General features: G+C 41.0%; 1 protein-coding gene and 1 long non-coding RNA gene across 19 annotated transcripts in view; both read right to left on the reverse strand.

Moving 5' to 3' along the window:
* Positions 1 to 25,774, reverse strand: part of ttyh2 (tweety family member 2) — an 85,657-nt gene that overhangs the window by 36,539 nt on the left and 23,344 nt on the right. For all 17 annotated transcript variants that reach the window (XM_051939332.1, XM_051939327.1, XM_051939323.1 and 14 more), the window contains exon 3: positions 14,253 to 14,364. In XM_051939332.1, coding sequence (XP_051795292.1) covers positions 14,253 to 14,364 — 112 coding nt within the window. The remainder of the gene's footprint in view (positions 1 to 14,252; positions 14,365 to 25,774) is intronic.
* LOC127531069 (uncharacterized) lies at positions 1,554 to 4,130 on the reverse strand. Of its 2 annotated transcripts, XR_007937938.1 has the most exons (4): positions 2,436 to 4,130; positions 2,040 to 2,095; positions 1,692 to 1,731; positions 1,554 to 1,590 (listed from the first exon to the last, which is right to left on the reverse strand). It is a non-coding gene; the product is annotated as an uncharacterized LOC127531069 (long non-coding RNA). The 2 variants fall into 2 exon arrangements; XR_007937939.1 differs by lacking the exon at positions 1,554 to 1,590 and having other exon boundaries at positions 1,671 to 1,731.

The raw sequence follows: 25,774 nt of genomic DNA on the forward strand, positions 1-25,774 counted from the left end.
ATCTGTTTTATTTTTTTTTTTTTTTTAATGAGACATGCAGAAAAGGCTGACTTTAAAGTAACAACACATTTCAGACTAAATTTGGTTGATTTTTGACAGACAGAAGTGCAGATCACAGATTCAGTTTGAGGACTGTCTGAATGTTGGAAATCTGCTAATTCTTGTTTTTTTGTTTTCTGACCGATACATGAAGTTATTATTTTGAAGATAACACCTTTCAAACCGGTCCATTTTAGGATTTCCTGTTTTTCTGAACCCTCTCTTATTCAGCAGATATATTCTGTTTCTTTTCTGTCACTTCCAGGGCTGGATTTGAATAATTTTCCTACTTTTCACACGATTACTCTAAAAATCCAGTCATTTCTTGCTCCTGTCTGAAAGCTGAAAGTCCGGTTTTTCTCCCTGCTACGATAAAAGGAGTAATTTTCACAATTTCTGAGGATAACACGTCTTCCGAATGTGCCGGCAGGTTATGGGTTTTGAGGATCAAGAATTAATATTTTTTTCAGTCTATTTCTTTAAATGTAACTGTATTACTCTCATTTCCTGGTTTAGATTCACTGAACAGCTGTGAATTGTTCATCACACAGAGGAAAGAGCTCTAAATCTAGAAGCTTTCTGCTGCTGCTGTGGAACTCGTTACACTGGAGGAGTCCTCAGTGTTTGAACAAGCTCTCCTCCAGTCCGCTGTTATCAACTATGGTGTGCTCTTAGGGCCAGAAAAATCACCGTGAAAGTCAAACCCGTGGTCATACGTGTGTTGTTTCACACAGAAAGGAGTCTTCAGTCTGAAATAGTTTAGCGGCGGTCCGACAGCATCAAAAGAAGCAGGAAATGCAGTCATTCTAACACCATCTCATTCTGTTTCCTGATTCTGACACAGGCTTAAGGGAGGAAACATCTCTGTTGGTTGGTTTTCATTAAACATCTCAGAATATCATGCGGTGAAACAACTTCTGTCTTTTTTTAATTAAAAAAATGGACATTCATGATCCCCAGAGGCTGAATCCTACATCAGCTTTCTTCTTGTCCAATACTTTGGTCCATGATGGTTCATAGTTCTGTGGGTTGGTTTTAGCACAATACACAAAAATATGAAGGATTAAAAATAATTTCTTTCATATGTTTTTTTATTTTCAGGCATTCATTTTCCCAGAGGCTGAACTTGGTGACTCGCAGACTTCATCAAATCTGTCTCTGTTTCAGACTCATGATGGTTCATGTTGGGATAGTTTCGATAAAATATCTTCAAATATGAGATATTAAAACCATTTTGTTACATTCATGATCCTCAGACAATGAACCGTACTGACTGTGGTGACCCACTGACTGCGTAAGATGTTTTTAGGTTTATGACAGAAAAAGGAGCTGCAAAGCAAACGACATCCCATCCTGTGTACTTTATTACAACAGAAAATGTTAGCATGCTAACACAGCGAGGAGGTGAACGAGTCAGACGTTACACCTGTTCACCTGCTTCACCTGTTCACCTGTTCACCTGCTTCACCTGTTCACCTGCTCACCTGCTTCACCTGCTCACCTGCTTCACCTGCTTCACCTGTTCACCTGCTCACCTGTTCACCTGTTCACCTGCTCACCTGCTTCACCTGCTTCACCTGTTCACCTGCTTCACCTGTTCACCTGCTCACCTGCTTCACCTGTTCACCTGCTTCACCTGTTCACCTGCTCACCTGTTCACCTGTTCACCTGCTCACCTGTTCACCTGTTCACCTGCTTCACCTGTTCACCTGCTTCACCTGTTCACCTGTTCACCTGCTTCACCTGTTCACCTGCTTCACCTGTTCACCTGCTTCACCTGCTCACCTGCTTCACCTGCTTCACCTGTTCACCTGCTTCACCTGCTTCACCTGCTTCACCTGTTCACCTGCTCACCTGCTTCACCTGTTCACCTGCTTCACCTGTTCACCTGTTCACCTGCTTCACCTGCTTCACCTGTTCACCTGTTCACCTGCTTCACCTGTTCACCTGCTTCACCTGCTTCACCTGCTTCACCTGCTTCACCTGTTCACCTGCTTCACCTGTTCACCTGCTCACCTGTTCACCTGTTCACCTGCTCACCTGTTCACCTGTTCACCTGCTTCACCTGTTCACCTGCTTCACCTGTTCACCTGTTCACCTGCTTCACCTGTTCACCTGCTTCACCTGTTCACCTGCTTCACCTGCTCACCTGCTTCACCTGCTTCACCTGTTCACCTGTTCACCTGCTTCACCTGCTTCACCTGTTCACCTGTTCACCTGCTTCACCTGCTTCACCTGTTCACCTGTTCACCTGCTTCACCTGTTCACCTGCTTCACCTGCTTCACCTGCTTCACCTGTTCACCTGCTTCACCTGCTTCACCTGTTCACCTGCTTCACCTGTTCACCTGTTCACCTGTTCACCTGCTCACCTGTTCCACCTGTTCACCTGCTTCACCTGCTCACCTGTTCACCTGTTCACCTGTTCACCTGCTCACCTGTTCACCTGTTCACCTGTTCACCTGCTCACCTGTTCCACCTGTTCACCTGCTTCACCTGCTCACCTGCACATAGTTAGCTTTTAGCTCACAGCTCCGCCTCCATAAAGTCTTACAGGGCCGCTGCAGACATGTAGTCTTGCTCATAGAAAACTGAGTTAACCAGCTAATTCTCACCAAGTCAACAGCAGAACACACCAGTTTAAACAGATCATGAGGTATTTCCACCTTTCTGCTGAAATAATAAAGTACCAAGAGGCTTTTATTAGTGCAGCAAACACAGTAAAAACAGTAAAAACAGTAAAAAACAACATCTTACGGCTCTTAATTACTGCTGCACTTTAACCTCGATGGAAAACATCATGAGGTCCAGAAAACATGTGAACCACAGCAACTACAGCGAGGTTTAGCAATATCTAATCACACAGCAGCAGATATTATTGGATGTGCATCACTTTGAATCCCAGGATTTATAGAACTGCTTTACCTGTTTTCCTTTGCTCCTAAAGGATGGACCATCTGATGCTAACAAAGGTTTCAAAAAGGAAGAAGTGCTGCTCCTTTCTTTATCATTTAGAGAACTGAGGCAGTTATTTGAACGTCATGGCTGCCACTTAGACAGCTCCAAGTCATTCTAATCATAAGATAAGACGACTTAACCTCTCATGTGTGGCGCGTTAGAGTGACTTTTGTCTGAAAAAGGTGTGTAAAGGTGCATGAAGGATGAACATGAGGCCTGTCTGTAAATCGTTCATTTATCGGTACATTAGGATTAAATAGCCGGTTTCAGAACTGATACGGCACGAATGTGACTGATCCGTTTACCTGTTTAAACCCTGTAATCATACAGCAACTGATTCGTTCCCGAGAGGAAATCCTCCACGGCAAACAGCAAACACAACTTTACAGACTCACTCAGTTATTATGACATCACATCTTTACTCTGCTGGCCAAACAAAGTGAAGCCACACTATACAGCAGTAAATATCTCCTGTACCGGCCTCGCTAGCCGTCTTCTTGGGTTTAATTACTGCGTGCTTTGCTTGAAGGGAGAAGTTGTTTACAGGGAACCGGCATTCAGAGAGACATCCTGCTATTTGATAATTAAAAAGGGTAATAAATGCTCTCATTCAGCTCTGGGTACTTGGCATTCACAGGAGAGACAACTCATATTGTTGCTGTGTTTGTCAGAGGAGAGGCTGGCTGGAAGTAATTAGCCGGGTTAGCATTCAGTGTGGTCCCGCTGGATGGTCTGTGGACGACTGGACGCTTAAAAACTCTATTTTATCACAACAGGGGAAAGAAATTGGACATTCTGCCCCAACAAACCACGTTATTGTCTTGAAATTAGTGTTCTTTATGCTGGTCAGGTGGAATGATTTCTTTCATTGTGTGTCTCCAGATGCAGAAGGAAGATTTGTTGAATTTAAATTTCAGCTCCAGACACGAACATAAAACCAGAATTTTAACCTCTGATTTATTTCTGAGCATATCTGGCAGCTCTTTGTTTGCCTTCTTCTACCGGTTTGTGTATTTAATCCTCTGAACATAGAAAGGGATAATAACTTCTTTACGGATTTAAACCAGTTATTCAAGCCAGAAACTGCAAAAACATAAAGAACTGTCAGAGGCTCAGTTTTCCGATGATCCCTAAAGTTCTCATCTGTATCAGAAACAGTCATTAGTGACCCAGGTGATAAACATTCAGGCAGTTTTTCTGCAGGCAGTGTTTACACAGAGCAGTTTGGAAACAAATTCAAAATGGAAGTAGTAAAATATCTACAGTATGTACAGAAATAACTTTATTTATATTTATAAATATATGTATTGTTCTTGCACTTTCGTGACTTTTGCACTCCTGTTTTTTGTTTTTGTTTTTGTTTCTAAGAGCCCTGTAATGTTAAATTCCTCCTTTGTGAGATTAATAAAGTCTATCTTATCTTATCTTATCTTATCTTATGTATGTACAGCCACCATTGTTTTTCAGTAACATCTGTGGAAAAATGCTTCACGTTGATTCCAGGTTCTTACAAGTTTTGTGAAAGTAAACATTGAAAGGAATTCCACTTTCTTTTTCTCTTCTAACAGGTCACACTGTGGAGGAGACGTTGCTGGGTCCTCTCTGGTTCTAGTCATGGTTGTGCCGTTTCCTTACAGACGCTGGACTTTAATTTGTGATGAAAAACGTGACAGGAACATAATTCACCAAGAAACTGCTCATGATTACTACATGGGAAGTCATGTCCAACAAATGTTTGGCTTTCTAGTGGTAAAACCCAACGTGAGTGGTAAGAGTCCTGCTGCTAGGCAACAGGAACATGGAAGCCCATCAGCAAATAAAAGCCAGCAAGGCTCAAAGTTTAAGTCAAAGAGTGGGTAATGTACAGTAGGAAATGCAAAGAGATGAAGACAGGGCTGTTGGGAACGTCAACATTCTGTACAGACACTATAAAATGAGCAAGAACAATTAAATCTGTGCCAACAATCACAGCATGCATCAAAAACATGACCTCCATGACCTCTGCATGTCTGAACATGTCAGCAAACATGTCAACGTTTGGACAATTTCCACCTGATGCTGCGTAAGAACTCCAAACATGATCCTGTTAGAAGGCAGCACCGTGACAACAACGTAAAAAATAAAGGCTACCGTTTATCCGATCCAATTCTAACGTGACACATCACTTCCTGGAGCCTGAAGCAGCACATGTGAGGTTTGACGGAGATCAGAAGCACGGCTGTGAAGATGTGTGAGGAACAGACACACAAAGACACACAAAGACAGAGGCTCCTTCACTATTTAGGGGAAATATTACTTATTTCATGAAACAGGAAGAATATAAGCAAGTATTGTCCATCCATCCATTCTCTATCCACCGCTTTATCCTCTCTAGGGTCATGGGGGGTGCTGGAGTCTATCCCAGCTGACTCTGGTGAAGGCAGGGGACACCCTGGACAGGTCACCAGTCTGTCACAGGGCTACATATACAGACACACAATCACACTCACATTCACACCTACGGACAATTTAGAGTAACCAATTAACCTCAGCATGTTTTTGGACTGTGGGAGGAAGCCAGAGTACCCGGAGAAAACCCACGCATGCACAGGGAGAACATGCAAACTCCATGCAGAAAGATCCCAGGCCAGGATTTGAACCGGGATCTTCTTGCTGCAAGGCCAAAGTGCTAACCACTACGCCAGCAAGTATTGTCCCTGAGCAAAAAGAAAAAAATGATTAAAAAAATTATGTGTAACATCTGAAACAGCAGTTATAATATAAATAAAACACACTGTGTTACATATCGACCACTACAGTTATCACTCAGATCTGCTGGTTTTCCAACAAACACGCTTTCATACCATCAGAATTAGCTGAAAGAAACCAGAAATCCAGCAGCTAATGTAGCGGCTTCTGTAACTCACACGACACAAAAGGAAGCAAAGGGAAATGTCAGGAGATCACATTCAGAAGCTCGTCTAGTTTGTTATCTGATCACTCATCAATAGACTGAGCAGCTGAAATCACAGATGAGGAATGAAGGTTTCTATCTGATCCTTGACTCCTGCGTGAGAATCTTATCTGAAACGCCCGAGGAGACGTCTCATCCAGCTAATCTCTGCTTCGTCTTCACCGTGTAAGCGATCCACGCCGATCAAGAAGATATGATTCCCAGTTCTCCGTCTTTATCTCCGTCTGATGCTTCCAGGGAAGTCTTCTCTGCATCGCATCGTTTCTAAACAAACAGTTTATAGAGTTTGGCGTGAAGCTTTTCTGTTCATTTCTCTGAGCCAGAGGGTAACGAAGGAACAAAAAGGCCAAAGAAACCGGAATAAATGACAGAACTGTGACAAATGGCAAACAGCCTTGGGCTGAAACGACGACAATGTGGAGCCAAATTTCAAATGCAGATTCTAGCTGGAGGAAAGGGAAGAAAGTATAGATCAGTGGGCATTATGTAAAGGTTCTCTTTGACATGAACTTGTGTTTGTTTTTTAGCCCCTAAGCAGAGTTTCTGTAGAAAAGCTTGGTATTTATGAATTCACATAAGCTGAACATCAACCCCAATGCCTGCTGGGAAAACTTTATGTTCACATTTAAAACCAGAAGAACACAATAATTATTCAGTAATAAATCCTATCAGACCATTTTTTACCATCTGAGAGTCAATACAGCAAGATCAGGACTGGAAATAAACTCTCAGTGGAGGAGCTGTGTGCTCCAAACATGAGGATTATAAATACCACTTCCTATCAGTCTGAGCCTGTTGGGGCTGTGCACGGTCTCAGAGGAAGTGATGCTTCAGAGATGAGGGAGTTTGGAGCACGAAACGAGAGAGAAAGTGAAAGAACACTTTTAATTGAGGAACCAAACCTCCTAGAGTGTCTCCGTTTCAGAACATGCAATTTCATGCCATGTTGTTTTTCGAAAGCTGTGAATCACACTCGGAAGATCGTTGCCAGATTGAGACGCACAAATTTCTGCTGTGTGAATTTTTTGCTTCTTGGAGCGAAGTTTTCATTTTGACAGCGTCCAAGAATCACTTCAGCTGCTTTCTGCTAAAAACTCGACAAATGAGGGTCGATGATGGTATATCTTTAAAAGAGAAACAATGAATAGGGTCAGATAAAGGATTAAACATTTCCCCTGCTCTGACTCTATGTGTCTGCCTGATAGAGGAGAGAGTTTATTCAATTAAAGTTGAATGTGGGAGCTGGAGCGTGAAATGGAACATGGGTCTGCAGCGCCTCGGCAGCTCGGTCAGAGATAGAGGCCATCCTCAGCGCTGGGTGACGGAACTCAGCAGAACGTGTCTTTAAAAATACATCTTTCAGCTAAATGCTGGCTGATCACAGAGCTCTGAGGAGGCTGCCTGCAGGACGCTTCATAGGTGTTTGTTGACGAAACACAGTGCATTGATTAAATGAGGGATTTTGGAAAACCAGTGGTCAAAACAGCAAAGTTTGTCAACGACAGGATGGAGATAAGATTGTGTAAAAATACTTAAATGTCAGTAGAGTTTTGTCAAAGGCAACCAGATGAGAGCAGTTCAACCTCTCTGTCTACTGTTTAGCTCCAAAGCTAACAGAGATCAACCTGAAACCTCCTCAGCTGATTTTTTAGCATTTAAAGTTTCCTGAAATGTCATCTTCTAATATGTAAATGAGGTGGTATACATCTGAAAGTTCATTCAGTTTCATTTTCTTGACATATTCAAACTAAAGGTCCCTGCAGATGGGATTCTGGATATCTGTTTTTATCACCTCATAAATTGGAAAATACTGTAGACAGCCAGAAAAAACATATTTTCTTTATTGGAACAAAATGTCCCATGAATCACAGTAGGACTGATAAATGAATAACCTTTGAGAAAACCTTCAGAGACACAAATAAAACTGGAAAGTTTAGTGTCTTTAAGTTCTGCTAAAGTAGAAATTTCTGTTTGACTATGAAAAAAAACTCATTGTAGTTGAAATCTAAGGACATGAAAAGATAAAGTGCAGCAAAAATAAACACCTAAATGAGTATTTTGAAGGTTTTCTTTCCATTTAGCTAAAAGACGCATCTTAAGGAAGAAAAATGTCAAAGCGGACCGATGCTTTGTCCGTACTGTTTCATCTAAAACAGAGAGAGTCATGTGAGAGGAAGGAAGCTGGAAAAAGTCAAATGAACCTCAACCGCCAAAGGCAGAAGACATCCTACCTCCAAAACAACTGAGAAAAGATTGCACCTCGTCTTCTAACACATTTTCCTCTTTTAAGAACCACCAGTGACCTGAACTCTACAAACATCAGAGACGAGGACCAGACCTGGTGTCTGTTTTCTCTCCCTGATCGGGTATTATGCTTTACAAGTTATCTCAGGTGTTCTTCTCCACTAAAACATCATCCAGTGTGTTCTGCCTCCATAAGGAACTGCATCGCTGTCATCTTTTCCTCTATATCACCCTGGAGAGCTACATCTGGACCTTCATCAGATTTATAGAAATCTAACTCTGCTGGTCCACCCACATTTCACCTGTTTCTGTCTGCTTTGTCAGTGCTTTGGTCACTATCAAATCAGGGCATCAGAGCTGAAGACCAGGCAGTTATCTTCTCCTTTTCACACATTTACCTTGACTCCTGGTTTAAATCTCAGTGAAAGAAGTAATGAAGCAAAGTGGACCGTGGCACTGTGGTCTGAACGACATGAAAGAAAGCAAAGAGTGCGTTTAGCTGCTCGTGTGGTGGTGAAATATGACGTGGAAGAAAAACATCAACACCGAGCCTGTAGGTAGCTACAGCAGCTCTCCAGTTAACCCTCACAGGGCGCCATGAATCCGGCTGTGAACCGCTGATCATCTACTTTACCCTCATTCATAAACAAGACCCCGAGATACTTGAACTCCCCTGATGAGTGCTACTTCTCAGCATCAGACACAGAAAACGTGGCAGCTCATTAACTGATGCCTCAGAACAGGAAAACTTCATCTTTGCTGAATGGGTCTGTCAGTGTGGAGTCTGAATGAACTTTAACCTGCAGGTTAAACATCCAGGAGGTAAACTAGGAGTTTATTTTTCCACTTCTCACCCAGAACTGTGACAAAAATAACTTCAGTCTTTTAGTCTTTACTTGTGAGTTTGTCAGCAGTAAAAGTTTTAGTGATCAAGCAGTTTTTAGTTTGGTCCAGAATAAAAGTAAACATCAGTACCTGACAATTTTTTATTTTGTCATGCATCATGTGTTTATCTGCCCTTTACACACACACATCCCCCTCTGTTCACACAACTACAGCCACATTTACCAAAGCACCAAACCTACACAAAGCAGAACAACTTTCAGACGCCTCAGATCTACTTCCTGCTTGTCGTAAGGTGAACGTTCTCTATGTTTGGTCTGTTTCCTGTTTGGTCTGGTATGCTACCTACACATAGGTATAAATATATCTGTTTAATTCAGGGCTAAAGCTGCTCTGATCCATTCTCAAGTCTGATTCTGTATCTGCTGCTGAACTCTTAATAAATACTGAAAGACAAATCTTTGTTTTCCAGTTTTACGTCTTACCAAGTTCATTTCCACCACACACTGCATCAACATACAGAAACATCAATACTTAGCCAACAGAAGCACTTCATCACCACATTTTGCACCAAACCACAGTCATTTCTACAATTCTGCTATTTACAGTTTCATTTAGCATCCATTCCATTCCACTAATCCAGATTCAGACTGTGGTTGTAACAAGCTAAGCAGGAAATCCCAGACATCTCTCTCCCTAACAACATTTTCAAGCTCCTCAAATGGAATGTCAAGTTGTTGTCAGGTCAGATGAGATATGTAATCCCTCCAGTGAGCTCTGGGTCTACCCTGGGGTCTCCTGCCAGTTGTCCAGAAGGCATCCCAATAAGATGTTCAACACACCTCAGCTAGATCATTGTGATGCAAAGGAGCAGAGACTTCATGAAGAAAGAAAACATCCTGCTGCTCTTTCTGCCTCGAGGCAAGTATCTGCACGCCAGTTTGGTAATTAAATAAAGCCTGGAGACACTGCTCTGCTTCCTAGTGTCATTTCCTGGTTCCACCATCCTAGACCCCTTGGTCCATCTCCCCTTTGACCCCTTGTTCTCTGAGCTTTTATCATCGATTAGCACCTGTATGCAAACCAACCACTGCTGTACTAACAAACTGTCACCTCCCTACTTTCTGACCATCTGTATCACATACCGTACTCTGCCAGTGCTCTGATGTCTGCGTACCTTCACAGAACCACAGTCTGTGTTGGGAAACCCACCGCATGCTGGAATACTAGTAAAACACGCCACTACAGCAAACTCCAGATAAGTGAATTTCTTTAATGGACTCCACTCTGAGCTCCCTCTGGAGGTCCAAACTCTTCACCATATTTCTAAGACTGACCCAGTCACTCTACAGAGGCAGGTCATTTTGGTCACTTGCACCTGTGATCTTGTTTTTTTGGGGACAGCTGAGGGTTGGAACGAAGATCGACTGGTGAATTCCAGATCAGCTCCCTCTCCACCAAGATGGTCCACCACAGTCTGCATCACTGCTAACGAAGCACCAACCAGCCCGTCCACCTCACAATCCATTAACCAACCAGATCCCCAGACGCTTTAGCCTCTTTGCTTGGGGTATCAATCCACCAGGCTGCAGCAGAAAACAACAAAATCCTCAGAATCTGTGCTTTCACCATCTGTAGGCAGTAAATGGATCAATATAAAGACAAAAATAAACTTCTGAACTATTTTTACAGTGTTGATGTAGCTTTGTTTGCTACATTTCTCTGAGTGTAGCTTTGAGCAGGGAAGCTTCATTTCATGTAGCCTAACTACTAGTTTAGCTGTCTATCCTTTCCAAGCAGCTTGTCCAACACTGTGGACAGCCTTCTACTCTGTATAATTAAACGGTGTGGAAATATGCATGTTTGTAATTATGTAGCAGGCCGACGTCCAAACGGTGTTTGAGCTCCGGCCAAACGCTCAGAGACTGACCCAGACACTGACCTAGTCCACAGGGCCATCACTCGTTGCCAAAACCTCTCACAACAGCCATCTCCTAACAATAGAGTTATTATTAGTGTGGCTAAACACTTCAAATGTCACATCAGTCCCATTACATCAGAGGTGAAGCATCCCGGCTGGCCAGCTTCCAGCTTTAACAGCCCTGTTTGACAGCCCGTCTTTCACTTTGAAAGCGCTTTCTTTAATTGACATTCTCAGTGTGTGTGTGTCTGTTCATAAAGACATCATAAGCATATATTCCAGACCGAAGCTAATCATGATCTCAACAGGAGCAGAGGGAGAGAAAGCACCTGCAGACAAAGAGTCTAACTTCCTTCTACTCTCCAACGCTGGGAGCTAACTTGCTTCAGAGCCGGGCTAAAAGGCATTTGTGTGGGCCAGAGGGCAGTGAGGCCTTCATTGTCAATGTTTTCAATACCGATTTCAATCTGGACTCTGCCACTCAGACGGGCCTGCACTGCTGCTCGTTCCTCCCAATCAAAGGCCTTTGTCTCCTGGGCTCATGGTTGATTAGGTGGGGGTAGACTGGGAACGGTGGGCGGCACACTGGGCTCTTTGTCCTGCTCAAGAATTAGGCTTCTTAACAGTCTATAGCTGTGTGCAATGAACTCACTCATGCACACACACACACACACACTCATAAGATGCTAACATAAAGACCACCATGTCCAATTATGTGTTTGCACGAGTTCACACATCCCAGAGGAGCGACTGACAGGCCTCTAGATGAGCTGTATGTTAATGATTCCGCTCCTCTGGCTGAAACGACTTTGAGAAATGAATGTGGCTGAGCGCTTTCCAGGAACAATGGGAGACAGCGGCAACATCAGTCCAGAAATGAAAAAGATGAATCTGTCTCCATGTACTGCAGTAACACAATCTGAACATGGGGTTATACTGGAGCAATCACACAGGCCAGCATGGTTGTGGTTATGGCTGGTTAATGCACGTCAACTAATCCCAAGAGGCAAAATGTAGCAGCTCCACTAATCTTCCAACATCAGTAGCCACAGAGTTCTTACATGTTTCCAGCCTAAATTATTTATAAAGAGCATCTATCAGAGCCTGGCAGCGACTCTCCATTAAAATCTGAGACCCTCATCAGTGGAAGATGTCCTCACTCGCCACAGGACAGTGCAGCTCGGAGTGTCCCGTGGGCCCAACACTCTCTCAGCAAAGTGTTTATTACCGAGGCCATGTGAGTCACCGAGCTGAGTGGCTCGCATACCACCACATTAATCTCCATTAACACAGATGGAGACTTAATCCGAGCTCCTCGACAGCAAGTCACCCCGGGTCTCTGAACCGACACCGTCACAGGATAACTGCTGCTCACAAACCACCGAGGAGAACGCCCACAGCCGAGGTTTACGACACATTCATCAAAGTACCCTACTGTTTTATCATTGGTGAGTATAATGGAAGACTATGGCTTCCAGTATTTGTGCTATTAAATTCAACACTCTTGATAAAAATATTGTATCGCCTGTGGCTCAGGTGGTAGAGCAGATTCCTGGAGGAAGACACTGAATCCTAAGCTGAACTCTAAAGCTGCTGAGCCATAAGTTGAACCCGATGGCAGGTGAGCATCTTACATGGCGTTTCATCACCAGTGGATGCATGTCAACAAATCTGTGTAAATAAAAAATGTTGTCACAGTCCATGATGTTCTATCAGATAGCCTTCTCTCATAGATTAAAGATGGAAAAAGAGGTTATAGCATGATGTATGGGGTTAATCTGCCTTATTAAAACCGTACCTACCTTCACATCAACCAACATTTTCTGCACGCTGAGTTCAAGAAAAAATCTGCAGATTAACTAAATCATCCACAGTTCACTCAGTTCCCTCTGCACGCTAGCCTCATTAGCATAAACAAACTCTGAATAAACATAAAAAGCTAGTCTTTGCAGCATATCAAATCAGTTTAATTTGGTCATTTAACTTGGAAATTCCCATCACACTACAATTTTTCAGTTTCGATGAAGGAAAAATGCTAACATCCAGCGTGGTTTGGGTTCAGCTGCTGCTACTGACACACTGACACCACCATCCATGTGTTAGCTTCATGCTCCTGCAGTTATAAAAGTCTAACAAATCTGATAAGCTCCCACACAAAGCCTCAAGCACTAAAACACTAAAGTTGGCACAACATTGTGATGTAGAAAAGTCTGCCTAGTATTTTCCAATTATATACTAAGTTGGTTTTTGGCTTTTTGGGTATTCAGTTAATTCATTTATTCAAAATGGAGCCACAACGATGAATTCTCTGACTAGAAGTAAACAAAAAACATTAAAAATAAGTCAGATCTTGCAGTTTAAAGTTGTCAAAAAATTCCACTTTTTCACGTTCTGTTCCTTGTGGAGAGTCGTTGATGAGCGCTTTATTTTTATTGCAAACATTTCACCAGCGATTGTCCAACCTATTAGACTGGGCCAGACAAGAGCACATCGACCAAACGATCAACCTGGAGACTGCAGCCACGGTTCCAAGTCAATTACTCTTTGGTCTTGACTATTAAATTGACACAACACTTGTTACTTTCACTGCCGTGTTAACAGAGTTCTCTAGTTATTGTACAGGAATGACAGCGGCTTTGTGTTGCTGCCGTTCTCATTGCTTTTGTTGTTTTATTTCCAAGGCCAGACTTTGCTTTCCAGTCTAAAAAACTCTCACATTCTGATTTTAGTGACATACGTCTGACTAAAGCACAAAGCTCAGGTTCTCCAGTGTTCCACTCTGACGACAGGCGGTCAAAGCTGACAGGTAGTTAACTTTATCATTACTGTAAAAATGGCCAGAAACTGAGAAAATATGCAACTTTTTTTCACTTCTATACGTTTGAGTGTCGGCTGAAAGGAGGAAAATGCCAAAACAATAGCGAGGAGAGCAGGTAGAAAAGCAAAAAAAAAAAAAACATGAAGTACTGAGCTGAAGAGAACACGAGTGTTTGTTTAGTGCTGAGACCACAGAGGTTGGGAGAAGGTGGAGCAGAGAGAGCAGTGTGCTGAGAGTAGTGGTAAAACACTGTAAGAAGGCCATAAAAACATTTAAAGGCACACTAAATGAGTCCTCTGGGCCTCTGCAGAGTTTGTCTGTAAACACATCACAAGCAGCTTTTTAAACCCACAGTTGTTACTTTTCTTGCTGGATGGGTCTTTTTTTTTTTTTTTTTTTACAAACTGTGTGATGAAACAGCAGCATATCTGGTTTTCAGCTCATTATGTGATTAGGAGGAGGTCTGTGTTCCACCTACCAGGCTGTCCACGCCGCCCAGCGTGTGATTGGCGTTGTACAGGGAGTAGGTCAACTGGTAGACGCCGTCATTGGTCTCACTGTTGCCATAGAAACCGACACCCACTGCGACGCTGCAGAGAAGGAGAAGCACGGATTGGACAGGTGAGCTTTTTGTTGAATTAATGAGAGGAGCAGAGGACATCATCAGAGCAGCTTCGGCTTGGAAACGTCACTGAATCCGAAGTTTGTCAGCATCAAAGCCGACGCTCGGACCCCGTTAGCACGCAACAAACAGCACAAAAGAACCGCAGGAGGACATATACTTCCTGCAAGGAGGTTACACAGCAGAAATCAGCACCTACACAACATTTAATGAATATTTCATGGCTTTTTTAGAGGCATTATCATAAAGCAGCATCATCAGTTTCTCCATCAGTGTAGACTTTTAGGAAAAACACAAAAGTAATGAGGCACTTTGGGACCATTTTAAAAGGAGGCAAAGCGTTGTTTTGTCCATTCAGAAGTTAATAGTCCAAACAAACATGAATCCAAACCATAGTTTCCATGTGGGAACATCTGAAGGCTGCAGGAGAAATAAAACCTGATTCACTTTGTTCTGACGTCTTTCAGTTGCTTTAAGCACAAAAGAAAAACAAACATCTGAAATCTGTGTCCACTTTTCAAGCAAACCTAATATTTTGGATCTAAGCACAATTGAAGCTGCAACAAATAAAAAAAGGCTGTTAGTTTTCCTGAGTTAATTTATGTAAACAAGACAATTTGAAGCAGAAATTATACAATACAGGGCTCTGGAACGCGTGAGAACAATTTTAACAACCACTTTTGCATATTCAGCCATCCAGGGATTTAATTTGTTCAGCTGGAGCTTCAACACAAACAAAAAATAACCGACTAAAACGCTGTGAACACACGGTTTTAACTGGTCGCTCTCTCAGCTGCACTTTTTCCTTAAGTGCTGTCATATTGTGCTGCCACACAATGGCACCTGAAAGCAGCAGCTGTCAACATAAAGCCAAAGAACGGAGCCGGCAGAGCCACACAGAGCCTCACAATGAGCTCTGAAGGTTCTGGATGAGTCTCCTGTAACACATCTATGGAACATGAGAAACCGAAGGTCACAACGGTGAACAACACAAACAGAAGTCTGAGTTTTCTGCAGCATTTTATACAAAAGTCAGCCTTCCTCACCTGAAAAACCGACAAAACAGGAACTTTTCTCTCTTTTACAAACTAAAACATGAACTTTATTGGAAAATATGTCACTAAACAACCATAAAAACCATAAAGTTAACGAGTAAGGATTGTTTTTATACACATTCAGGCATTAGAAGTGGAAAAAATGATGTGAAATAGTGGATAGATACTCTAAAGGGGTTTTAACTCACGGTTTCATTTGCTGTGGATCATTTTTCTCAAATAACTGATCAGTTGATTGGGTAGAAAATGGTGATCAGTGTTTCAAAATGACATCAACAACCCAAAGATACTCACTTTATTGTCATATAGGAGAAAAGAAACCAGAAAATATTCACTTTTAAAAAGCTGGAAACAGAGAATTGTGACTTTTTTCCTTAAGAAGTTACCCAAACCGATAAAGGCTGCAATCAAAATAGGTGCAGATCAATTTAACAGTTAACAAACAACTGAATAACTGACGAATCACTGCAGCTCTGTCTTAAATGCAATCAGGACCTGGAAGACTCAGAAGCTGACGGGGCTTTTCATGCTTCTCAAAGGAAACTCTGCTCTTCTCAGCTGGTAGAATCACAGAAAACACAGCATGAGGGGGAACAGCAGAAGTTCTCCTTCAAAGTGTCTGAACTGTGGCAGGAATGAACATTTTTACATTTTTCAACCCGTTTTTCCAAACATATACTCCTTTCTTTAGTGCTTTGATTACTCGGCTACACACCCTGATAATTACTGCCGGTATAAAACAGGAACAGGTACTTTCCCTAAAAAACTAACTGTCCCATCAGTAAATGTGCTCCAGATGAAAGCCAAGGTCAGGTCAGCACCAGAGGGAAGGTAGAGCAGGAGAAGCTAATTGAGATTCACCATGAGGTCCAAATCAGTGCTGCAGCTGTCCTCACAAAGTATGAACACTTTCATGAAGTATGCATAAAATCTGGACATAAAATGATAAAATATCCCCCCTTAAAACTGTGACTGTCTCACTGTACTGTGATCTGTAGCATCAAGTCTGTTTCTTTTACTGCCATGAGTTTTATTTAATTTCTTGAACAATTTTATGCCATTTACCATATTTTCCCCATTTTGTTAAATTACAGATAATAACTGGTAAAATCACAGAATGTAGAAATTTAAGTGTTACAGGATAAAAAACAGCCCAAATCTATCAAAAATGTCCTGAAAAAAAGTTCTTTTAAAATGTTTGACTGTAAAACTGCCATAAAATGACACAATTTCTACTGTATTTTAATTTACAATTATTATTATTTTACGCATGTTTGCACAAATTTGAAAGAAAAAATATGTATATTAAAGATTTTTAATAATTTTTGACTGTTATTTTACAGGATAATGTTCTTTTACACTGTGTGACTGTAAAAATAAAATAATAAATAATAAATTTAAATCCTCCAAAAATGTAAAATCTAATCAATTTAATCAAATGCATTTATATAGCATATTTAAATTCATAAAAGTACCAGATGATAATGTTATATTATGACAGACAGCAGAAAATTATGCAGAAACATTAAGATGATTCAGATAAATCCTGAAAAATCAATCAGTAATACAAAACTAAATGGTATAAAGACTAAAACAGGCATCGATTTACAAAACTAAGAATAAACCTGAAGTATTAAAAGCAGCAAAAACGGCATTAAAGCGTGTAGGTTTGAGTCATTTGAGCACTGCGGGAGCAAAGAAATAACTTTATTTTACAGATATTTTCTGCTATTTCCACCATTTTTTCTGGTTTTTAAATGTTACAGGATATTATGTGGGGTTTTTCCGGCACCTTTGCTGCCAGACTTACATTTATTTAGAGGATGTTTTTGAGAACGAACCCTTAACCTTCAGATTAGCAGAAAACAGACACTAGAAATCTGCAGTCAGCGGAGCTTCCTGTAACGAGAACCTGGAATCTGTAAAACCTGGAATCTGTAAAACCTGGAGCCTGTAAAACCTGGAATCTGTAAAACCTGGAACCTGTAAAACCTGGAACCTGTAAAACCTGGAACCTGTAAAACCTGGAACCTGTAAAACCTGGAATCTGTAAAACCTGGAGCCTGTAAAACCTGATGAAGCTGTAAAACCTGGAACCTGTAAAACCTGGAACCTGTAAAACCTGGAACCTGTAAAACCTGGAACCTGTAAAACCTGGAATCTGTAAAACCTGGAACCTGTAAAACATGATGAAGCTGTTAACTATTGAAGCTGAGCGCAGGTGGAGCAAGAAGACGAAGAAGCAGAAGCAGAAGACGGGTGATTTTCCTAATTAGTTCTACGAGGACAGAGGCTCATTAACTGACCCCCTGCAGATAAACCTCCCACTTGGCAGGTTTTAGCCAAACCCTCAGGGGAAGGAGGTGGAGAACGGGGGGGAGGAGACGCATTAAAGTCGGAGAAAACATGAATTAAACCCCTGCAGTTTAAAGAGGCGGACATAGCCACACAAAATGTAATAAATATCGACCACATATACTGTATAAGAGCAGACAACGATGAGGCAAACTCTGCAGGGACCAACACATTTAATAACAATCCAGAGATGATGTAGTGTTATTTGTTGATGTTTTATTATTTGGTTATAAACCCACTATAATAACCCACAGACCACAGGAGCAGCTCGTAACAGCAGGAAATCCACTGAGGTGGGAGAAACACAGACGTAATTAAAATAATACTAATATTTTAAGGGGGAAAATCCGATTTCAGGGACGTGGGAGGACAAAGACAGAATATCCTGTGTGTGTTTTCCAGTCAGTTCCTTCAAATATCCACGATCTGATTCAAAGAGAAGGAACATGGTAGATGTGAGCCGGCATCTACTGAGCAGAAGTCCGAACTGTCACGCTGATAAATGAAGAAGTGGATAAAAGGCAGCGATGGGAATACAAAAAAAAGACAAGAAAGAAGAATCGTCTTCAGCCTGCAGCAGAAAAAGGCCGTCGGCGACTTTAAATAGACTCTGACATGTTTGAATATTTGAGATTTTGCCCCAGAATGGCAGCAATGGTTCTCCTGAGACGACAGATATAGTTGGTTTTATATTTTCCTCCCAAAATCCCTCAAACATGCACGGCAGAAACACAAATAGCTCCATCCTGAAGCGTGCATCTTTTAGAAAACCTGCAGCAGAAACCAATTTAAGCCAGAGATGCAATAAAAACAAAGCTGGAAATTCAGATATTCAGTCAGTTTCTATTAAAAAAAAGTTCTAAATACGACAGTTGGTGCATTTTTATTGTGGATAAATATTCTGCTAAAGCTGTGCTCCAAAAGCTTTTCCTCTGATGGATTCAGCTCATATCAGCTCTCCCTGGTGTCCTCTATTAGCATTCCCACTTTCCAAACCGATGTCAAAACAAACGAAAAATAAATATTTCAGATTTCCAGGAAAGGAGCGTCATTTTTTGGCGATTCGTTAGAGGAGCTGCTGTCATTAAGATTCAGCAGCGTCACATTTACATCAAGTATTTTAACTGTTATATTCTAAAATTACTGTCAATGCACAGAGATGCATCAAACACTTTAACACTGAACCAGTCCTCAAAGTAAGAAAGACAACACTGTAAACTGTAAAACACTGTTGACTTTTCTGGATTCTATTGACTTTAAATTACACTTTTTGCATTGTGCATCTGACGCTCAGTTGATTTTCTGCTGCAACTTAATCGCTGTTTTCTTTGGGGATTACAGAGTAAAGACTAGAAAAGCACTCAGAGAGAGCAGTACTCCTCCAAAGCTGCTCATTCCCCCATAGTGCACTGTCAGAAATGCAGCATGTTATTTTTAGAAATGCAGTATTTGTTTATTAGTTATTGATGATCAGAAATCACGGCAACACAGAATATAGATGAACCCACAAACTAAATGACCTTCCTCTGAGTACAGGCGTGTGTTCTGCATGTGTGCGTTATGTACGGATACCGGATCACGTGACCTAAACATGTAGCGGGTGGCTCAGAGACACCCCCACAGTTTAATCAGCTGTTCCTTGGATCATTTCTGATGGATAAGTCCTGATAAGTCCTCAGAGGTGGATTTGTAGTAGGATCACAATCAGCTGATGTAGTGTTCACTGGTTGTCATGGTTACAGTGACGCTGTGCTGCTATCTGGTAATGATACAGAAATCTTTAACCAATCCATGGATCCAGACTATAAGCTGCATCACTGACAGAATCTGATCACTTGGTCCTTGAGTCATTTCTGATCTTCAATGGAAATTTGATCCAAATCCTGGAAGCATTGATCACCTTCCTGCAGGTCAGGGTAGATGGGATCAGCTGGAGTGATGCTGGACAGTCTGAGGACATCTGAACTGTGAGAAGGAGAACTTCAGGAAACAGGATGAAGCAAAAATATCAGCTTCTGTCTTTATGTGTATTAAAAGTGAATGTTTTGCGACATAAATCACAAAACACACCAGGAACACACATGGAGCTGGTTATATTTCTGGGTGTTTTTAGCACATTTTTCTTCATTTTTAACTGCATTTTAAAGTCCTGCATCTCTATAGAAACAGCACAACCATGACTTGATATAGAGAGAACTAAAACACTTATTTGTGCGGTACAACACAGTTATATCACCATAAAAAAGAAAAAACGATTATTTTACAAAAAAATTTAAAAACTTGGGATTACAAGATCTTTGCAGGTGCCAACAGGTGTGATCACGACTGTGGGTAAAATGTAACCGTATATACTGTGAGCATTTTATGACTTACGCTTTTAATTTATTTAAAGGCTTATTTCCTATCTGCTCGTCTGAACACACTGCCTGCAGCTCAGCCTAGTTAAGCTGAAAAAGTCCCTGATTTTTTACTGCGTGACCGTTAGATGCAGCAGACTCACCAATAGCTTCACAGTTGTGCCAATCAGAGCAGAATTTTTTGTATTTTTCCTACTTCACATTCAATCTAATGGTGGTTTTTGGTGAATTTTTAAATGACACGTATAATAAATGAGCTGGGCGAAATATTACAGATTTTAACTGAGGTTTCCAAAGGAACGGCACAGCAGAGTTCAAAGATGACCATCTGTTTTTACACTTTGTAGCTGTGATAAATTGAGCATTTTTGGCCATTTCTTTTTGCTTTAGCTTCCTCGCATTTAGAAACCTGCCGGTGGGTTTTCAGTTCAGAGGGTTTAAAATTAAAACAATCAGAAGAAGTTTGGTTTTTATTCCAAAAGCCAAAAACAAAAAGACCTCCTCAGCTTACTTTGTGCTCAGACTAACACAGTAAATCCCTTTACGTTGCCATATTGTGCCTTTGTGATATTGCAATAACCTTCATGTAATTCATCTTTTCTTGATTTATTTGATATTCTGAATTGAATGAACTGTTTGGGTTTTTGTGAATGCAAATCATCTTTTCTCAAACTGCCCTCGTGGGATGAATAAAAAAAGAATTATATGTTTTAAACAGCGGACAGAAAGATGGGCATCTTAACCGTTATATTAAGAAGGATTAAAGCTGCTTTCAGCTAAAACAGTCAAACCACTTTAGTGATACACAAACAGCAAACTAGGAGCATCTTTGTGACGTCCATCTGCCCCCAGCATGAGCAGTTTGGTGGGTTACGGTACAGTATAATTACTGAGCTAATGTGCTACACCATGGGCAGCTGACTGACATCTGCTGGAGCCTCAGCAGCGTTAATTAGAACGGACATCACAGAGTATCAGCTCGAGCCTCTGTCAAACATAATTACACTGGATGGAGCCTGTAAGCAGAGAGAAGAGCGAAGGGAAGCATTAAGGGAGCAACAAGAGGGTGAAAAGAGAGGAAATATCTGAAGTGATGAGATTAACATGAAGCCGGTTTTCCTCCAGTGTAAAGTCTGCTGGGCGATCCATCCATCCTCAGCTGATACAACCAAAGCTGGGAGTCAGATGAAGGAGCTGATTTCCCAAATGATGCTTCCTTCAAATTCCTTCATCTCTCACTGCAAGTCTTACAACTTCCCACATCGCCTTGTAAGCTCTGATCAGAACAAAACAGACACTATTAGAGATAATAAAAACATATGGTACGACAGAACTTCTAAAAGTCTTTCCTACAGTGTCAAAAAACGACAGAAGCTTCCAAACTGAACCTGTGCTTTAGCTTAAACCTGCACAGAAGCAAACAGACGCAGATGATTCTGCTTAAAGGCTATAAATCGTTGCCTGAAGTCCAACTCTGGTCTTAAATCATGAACAAGAATTCAAATTTATTCAACAACAGACTCTCAGGAGAAAATGGACATCGACTTGGACTCAAGAAAAATAGAAAAAATCTCTTCAGAAAATGACAACTGCACTCATTCAGCGAGTAAATTCAAAATAAAGAGCGCTCATCATATGGAAGTAACCCATCTACTGTGTTTGTGACGGATCCAGTGAGGAAAAATATGGGATTTTAGCTCATGACTGCAAAGAATTAACTAGTGGAAATACGAGATTAACAGTGTGAGTGTGAAAAAGAGTCAATCGTGATGAAGCTAAGAAGACTTATCACCTGAATGTGCAGCTTTTATCAGCTTTACAGAGATCTGAGGTGCATTACTCGCTGTCCAACCTCACTTCTCTGTTCCACTTCCTTTTTATTGCTCTCATTTTGGTCATTTTCGGTGGCAGAATGCAGCTTTTTCCAGTTAAAAGCTCCATAAACCCAGCGTACACTCCCTGCTCAGCACCAAACAGCAGCGGTTACCTACCAGGAGATGAGCAGTGAAGCCACAAACACGACTGCCAGAGAAAGATAAAGCTGCCCAATGTGTTGCCTGACAAGTTTGACATAACTCGTTTCCACTTCCCCCAAGCGGCCCGATTGGATTAAATAATTATCTAGCTAGAGACAGCAACAGTGGTGTTTGTAGTCAACTAAATGGTAAACTAGTGGTAAACCTGCTCCCACTGTTCTGGGACTTTTTAGAGGTGGGATGTTTAACATTTCTGAATGATGGTTTTCTTGATCAATCCTGTCTACATGTCAGGGAAAATGTATTTCTAGTTATAATAATGAACAAATTTACTCCTGTTGTTCCATTCATGTGCATGAATATGTGGGGAAGATGTGACGCCTTTGGATCAGCAGTTCTTAAGAAATAACTACACAATAATTATGATGATGAGGCACAGCAAATAAGCCTGTTCTTAGCATAGATTATCCTAGAGGGCAACCTGCCGCTTTATATTCTATATAAAAGATGGATGGAGCCTCCAATAGTGCCTCAAACTTGTATTCTTTCTAACATCCAGAACAGGGCGACTCCACTTGTTGCAAAATGAAGTCTGATTGGATAAAAGTCCATGACAAAACAACACAACTTCTCTCTTGATTTACTACATCAGTAAACATTTTCCTACTGAGTTTATGGTTTCAACTGCTAATCCCAAGCCTCCTGTAATACAACATGAAGTTCATTTGGTAAATGTTAGTCTCATTTGGAGTAAAATAGATGATAAAGTGTGGTTTGCTTTAAGGCGTGGCTGCCTGGTGATTGATACCAGGGTTAGAGTCACTGACTTCATGGTGACTACATCCATCACTCTATTCTTTCCCATAATTGTCTAAAGTGTGTAAGACAGATACCCAACAATGTGGTGCTCTGTAAGTACGAGAAATTAAACATGGCTTATCACACCACAACAGCTGCACTTGAAGGAAAAGCATCCTGGAGTGTTTTGCAAAGACAGAAGCAACAGGAATCCTCCTGGTTATTCCATCAGTCTGAATAGTTTTAATGGTAACTGGCTGTAAACTGCATTTGCTCTGTGTGAGAAGTCTAACAGTCAGAAAAGAAACTATGGTGAAGGTGTGAGGCTACACAAACGGTCAGCTACCTTTGAAGAGACAGAATTTGGATAGATTATTAACCTAACATTACTTATTTATCACATTCATTAACTTTATGCGGCTCTTTAAAACCCAAAAGCTTTAAAAACTTAAAAACATGCATTAAAATTTGATCTGCAACCGAAGCAATCAAGATCATCGAGTCAACCTGTCAAGACAAAATGCAAAAGAAAAAAACCCTTTTGTGTGTCAGTGCACAACGTTGTGGGTAATTCCCACAGTCCTCGTCCCCTGCTAGTTGGTGCTTTCAGCTGTATTTCTTCTCTTCTAATTTAGATTTTACACCATGCATCTTTAATGTGGGGAGGACTACTGCCACTTCTGAGACACTGTGCATTTTAAGAAACTGTGTGTTAATAATGAAATACCTCGTAATGAAAACTGGCTCGCTCTGTGGCAACAGAAGCCATTTGTCGTCTCTGACAGAGAAAGAAACACTAAAATAAATGTGTGACATCAGGCTCAGTGTTGTATGATTTCTGCTTTAGTGCCGCTGTTCCTGCTCATCTGACATACACAATGTTCATCAGCGAGCTTTTAGTGGCCGCGTTTACCTCCATTAATATTAGTTCTATGGAGAGGCTTTGCTGCGTTTCATTTCTGTTATATCAGGTTTTTCAGTTCAGGAACATCAGCGTATACTGACTTAATTATCTAATTGAAGGGTGTCATTTGCTCTCTAATTGGACATTTAGGCTCTGTGAGGTGAGGCAGGAACAGTGTGAACTTCGGCTGGACTTTTTCACATCTCTCCCTGGAATGCTGATAAGACAAAGTGCATTCTGAATTCTCCCATGTCTTCCTGATCCACGGGGCCAAGCTTGTTCATTTTGGTTGCGACTGAATTTGATTTTTCTTTCTGAGAATCCTAAAAACAGCCGAGGGTTTCAGAGGGCGTTGGATGAGGCACTTTTCTATAACAAAGTGGATTCACACAGCTGTGCTAATAAAAGGACAACAGCGTGATGAAAGGGGTGTAAATCATCAGCGCGATTCATCGACACAAGTGTAAAACAAAAGTGTTGGGCTGAGCTTTGAGGATACTTCACACCGCTGCCTGCTCCACCGTTAATTTCCTCTAAAAACATGCATAATGATGATAACGCTGGAGGCTTAACTGGATATTTTGCTCAGCGCTGGATGGTTCAGCATCCACTCTTCTGACAAAAAAAATTCAATTACCTCCTTAGTAAGAAGAGCACATGTCATCAGCTGACTTCATGCGGTTATATAAGCGCTGACTACATGTTTCTGTAACTTTATTACAAACTGGAAATGAATCTTTGCTGCATTTTGCTCTCGATGTTTATCAGCAGCGTTGATCTAAAAGTTCGACAAAACAGCAGAATGTCAAATGAATGAAAAGTTGCATCTTGGTAAAACAAAAATAATAATAATAATTACCCGCTCTTGCTAGCTGGAGGCTATAATACTGATATTATTAATCTATAGATACACTAATGTCAAACAGCATCCGGAAAGTTTTCTGTTCATCTTAGACTTGATGAGATCCAGCAGCCTCCAGCCAAAACAAATCCCATCTGCTGCATCTCCTCCACGCTCAGATATCATCTAAAAACTATTAAATAGTCTGATTTTAAACATTTAAGTGATTTATTAAAGGCGGTTTTCTGCTTAAAATGTGATACTGAAGCTTGAAATTCACCAAAGATGAAGATTCTTTCAGCCTTGTGATGATGACATGATCTGTTCTGCTCTTGCAGCGGGTTGCATGATCATTAAAACGGAAACAGGAGAGTCAGAGATGCAAAGCAAAACTTTTTAGTCTGCACGATTAGGCATGCTTTTAACTGGAGAAACGTGATTTACAAGCACTGAAAGAGTCACAATAAACTCCTAGTATGTTCCCACCACTCAACTCAGGAAAGAGAACCGACAGCCCATCATTAAGGTCAGTCCGTCCAGAAAACTTCCAGAACTTTCTATGTATCCTCAAATGCAAAAACCATCAAACGCTAGAATAAAACTGGCTCACAAGAGGAGCGCCCCATCAAACCAAAAGAGAGGTTACTGTGAAGAATCTACAAGACACATTCTGATCTAACACTTTTTCATTTACAGCATAATTCCATACGTTTAAATATCTTCAGTATTAATCTACAATGTAGAAAATAATTCAAATAAATTAAAACACTGAATGAGAAGGTGTGTCCAAACCTTTCAATGGAACTATATTTTTTCATACCAAATGTAAATAATCCCAAAGTTTTATGTATCTTTAAATAAAATATAGAATTTTAAAATATACATATCACAGTTCTCACCTGGTTTTCTGCTACACCTCACACAACCACAGACAGCCCGTCTTTCATGGATATATATTGTACATTAACCTCTCCGCCTACATGTTTTTATTTATTTATTCTTGCATTTTAATGTTCACAATAAGAGGGATCTGTCTTCCAGCAGCCAGTAATGCCCATTCTGTCTTCCACATTGTCAGCAGAATACTGACAA

The sequence above is a fragment of the Acanthochromis polyacanthus genome, chromosome 19 (assembly GCF_021347895.1).
Source record: "Acanthochromis polyacanthus isolate Apoly-LR-REF ecotype Palm Island chromosome 19, KAUST_Apoly_ChrSc, whole genome shotgun sequence".
Classification (NCBI taxonomy): domain Eukaryota; kingdom Metazoa; phylum Chordata; class Actinopteri; family Pomacentridae; genus Acanthochromis; species Acanthochromis polyacanthus.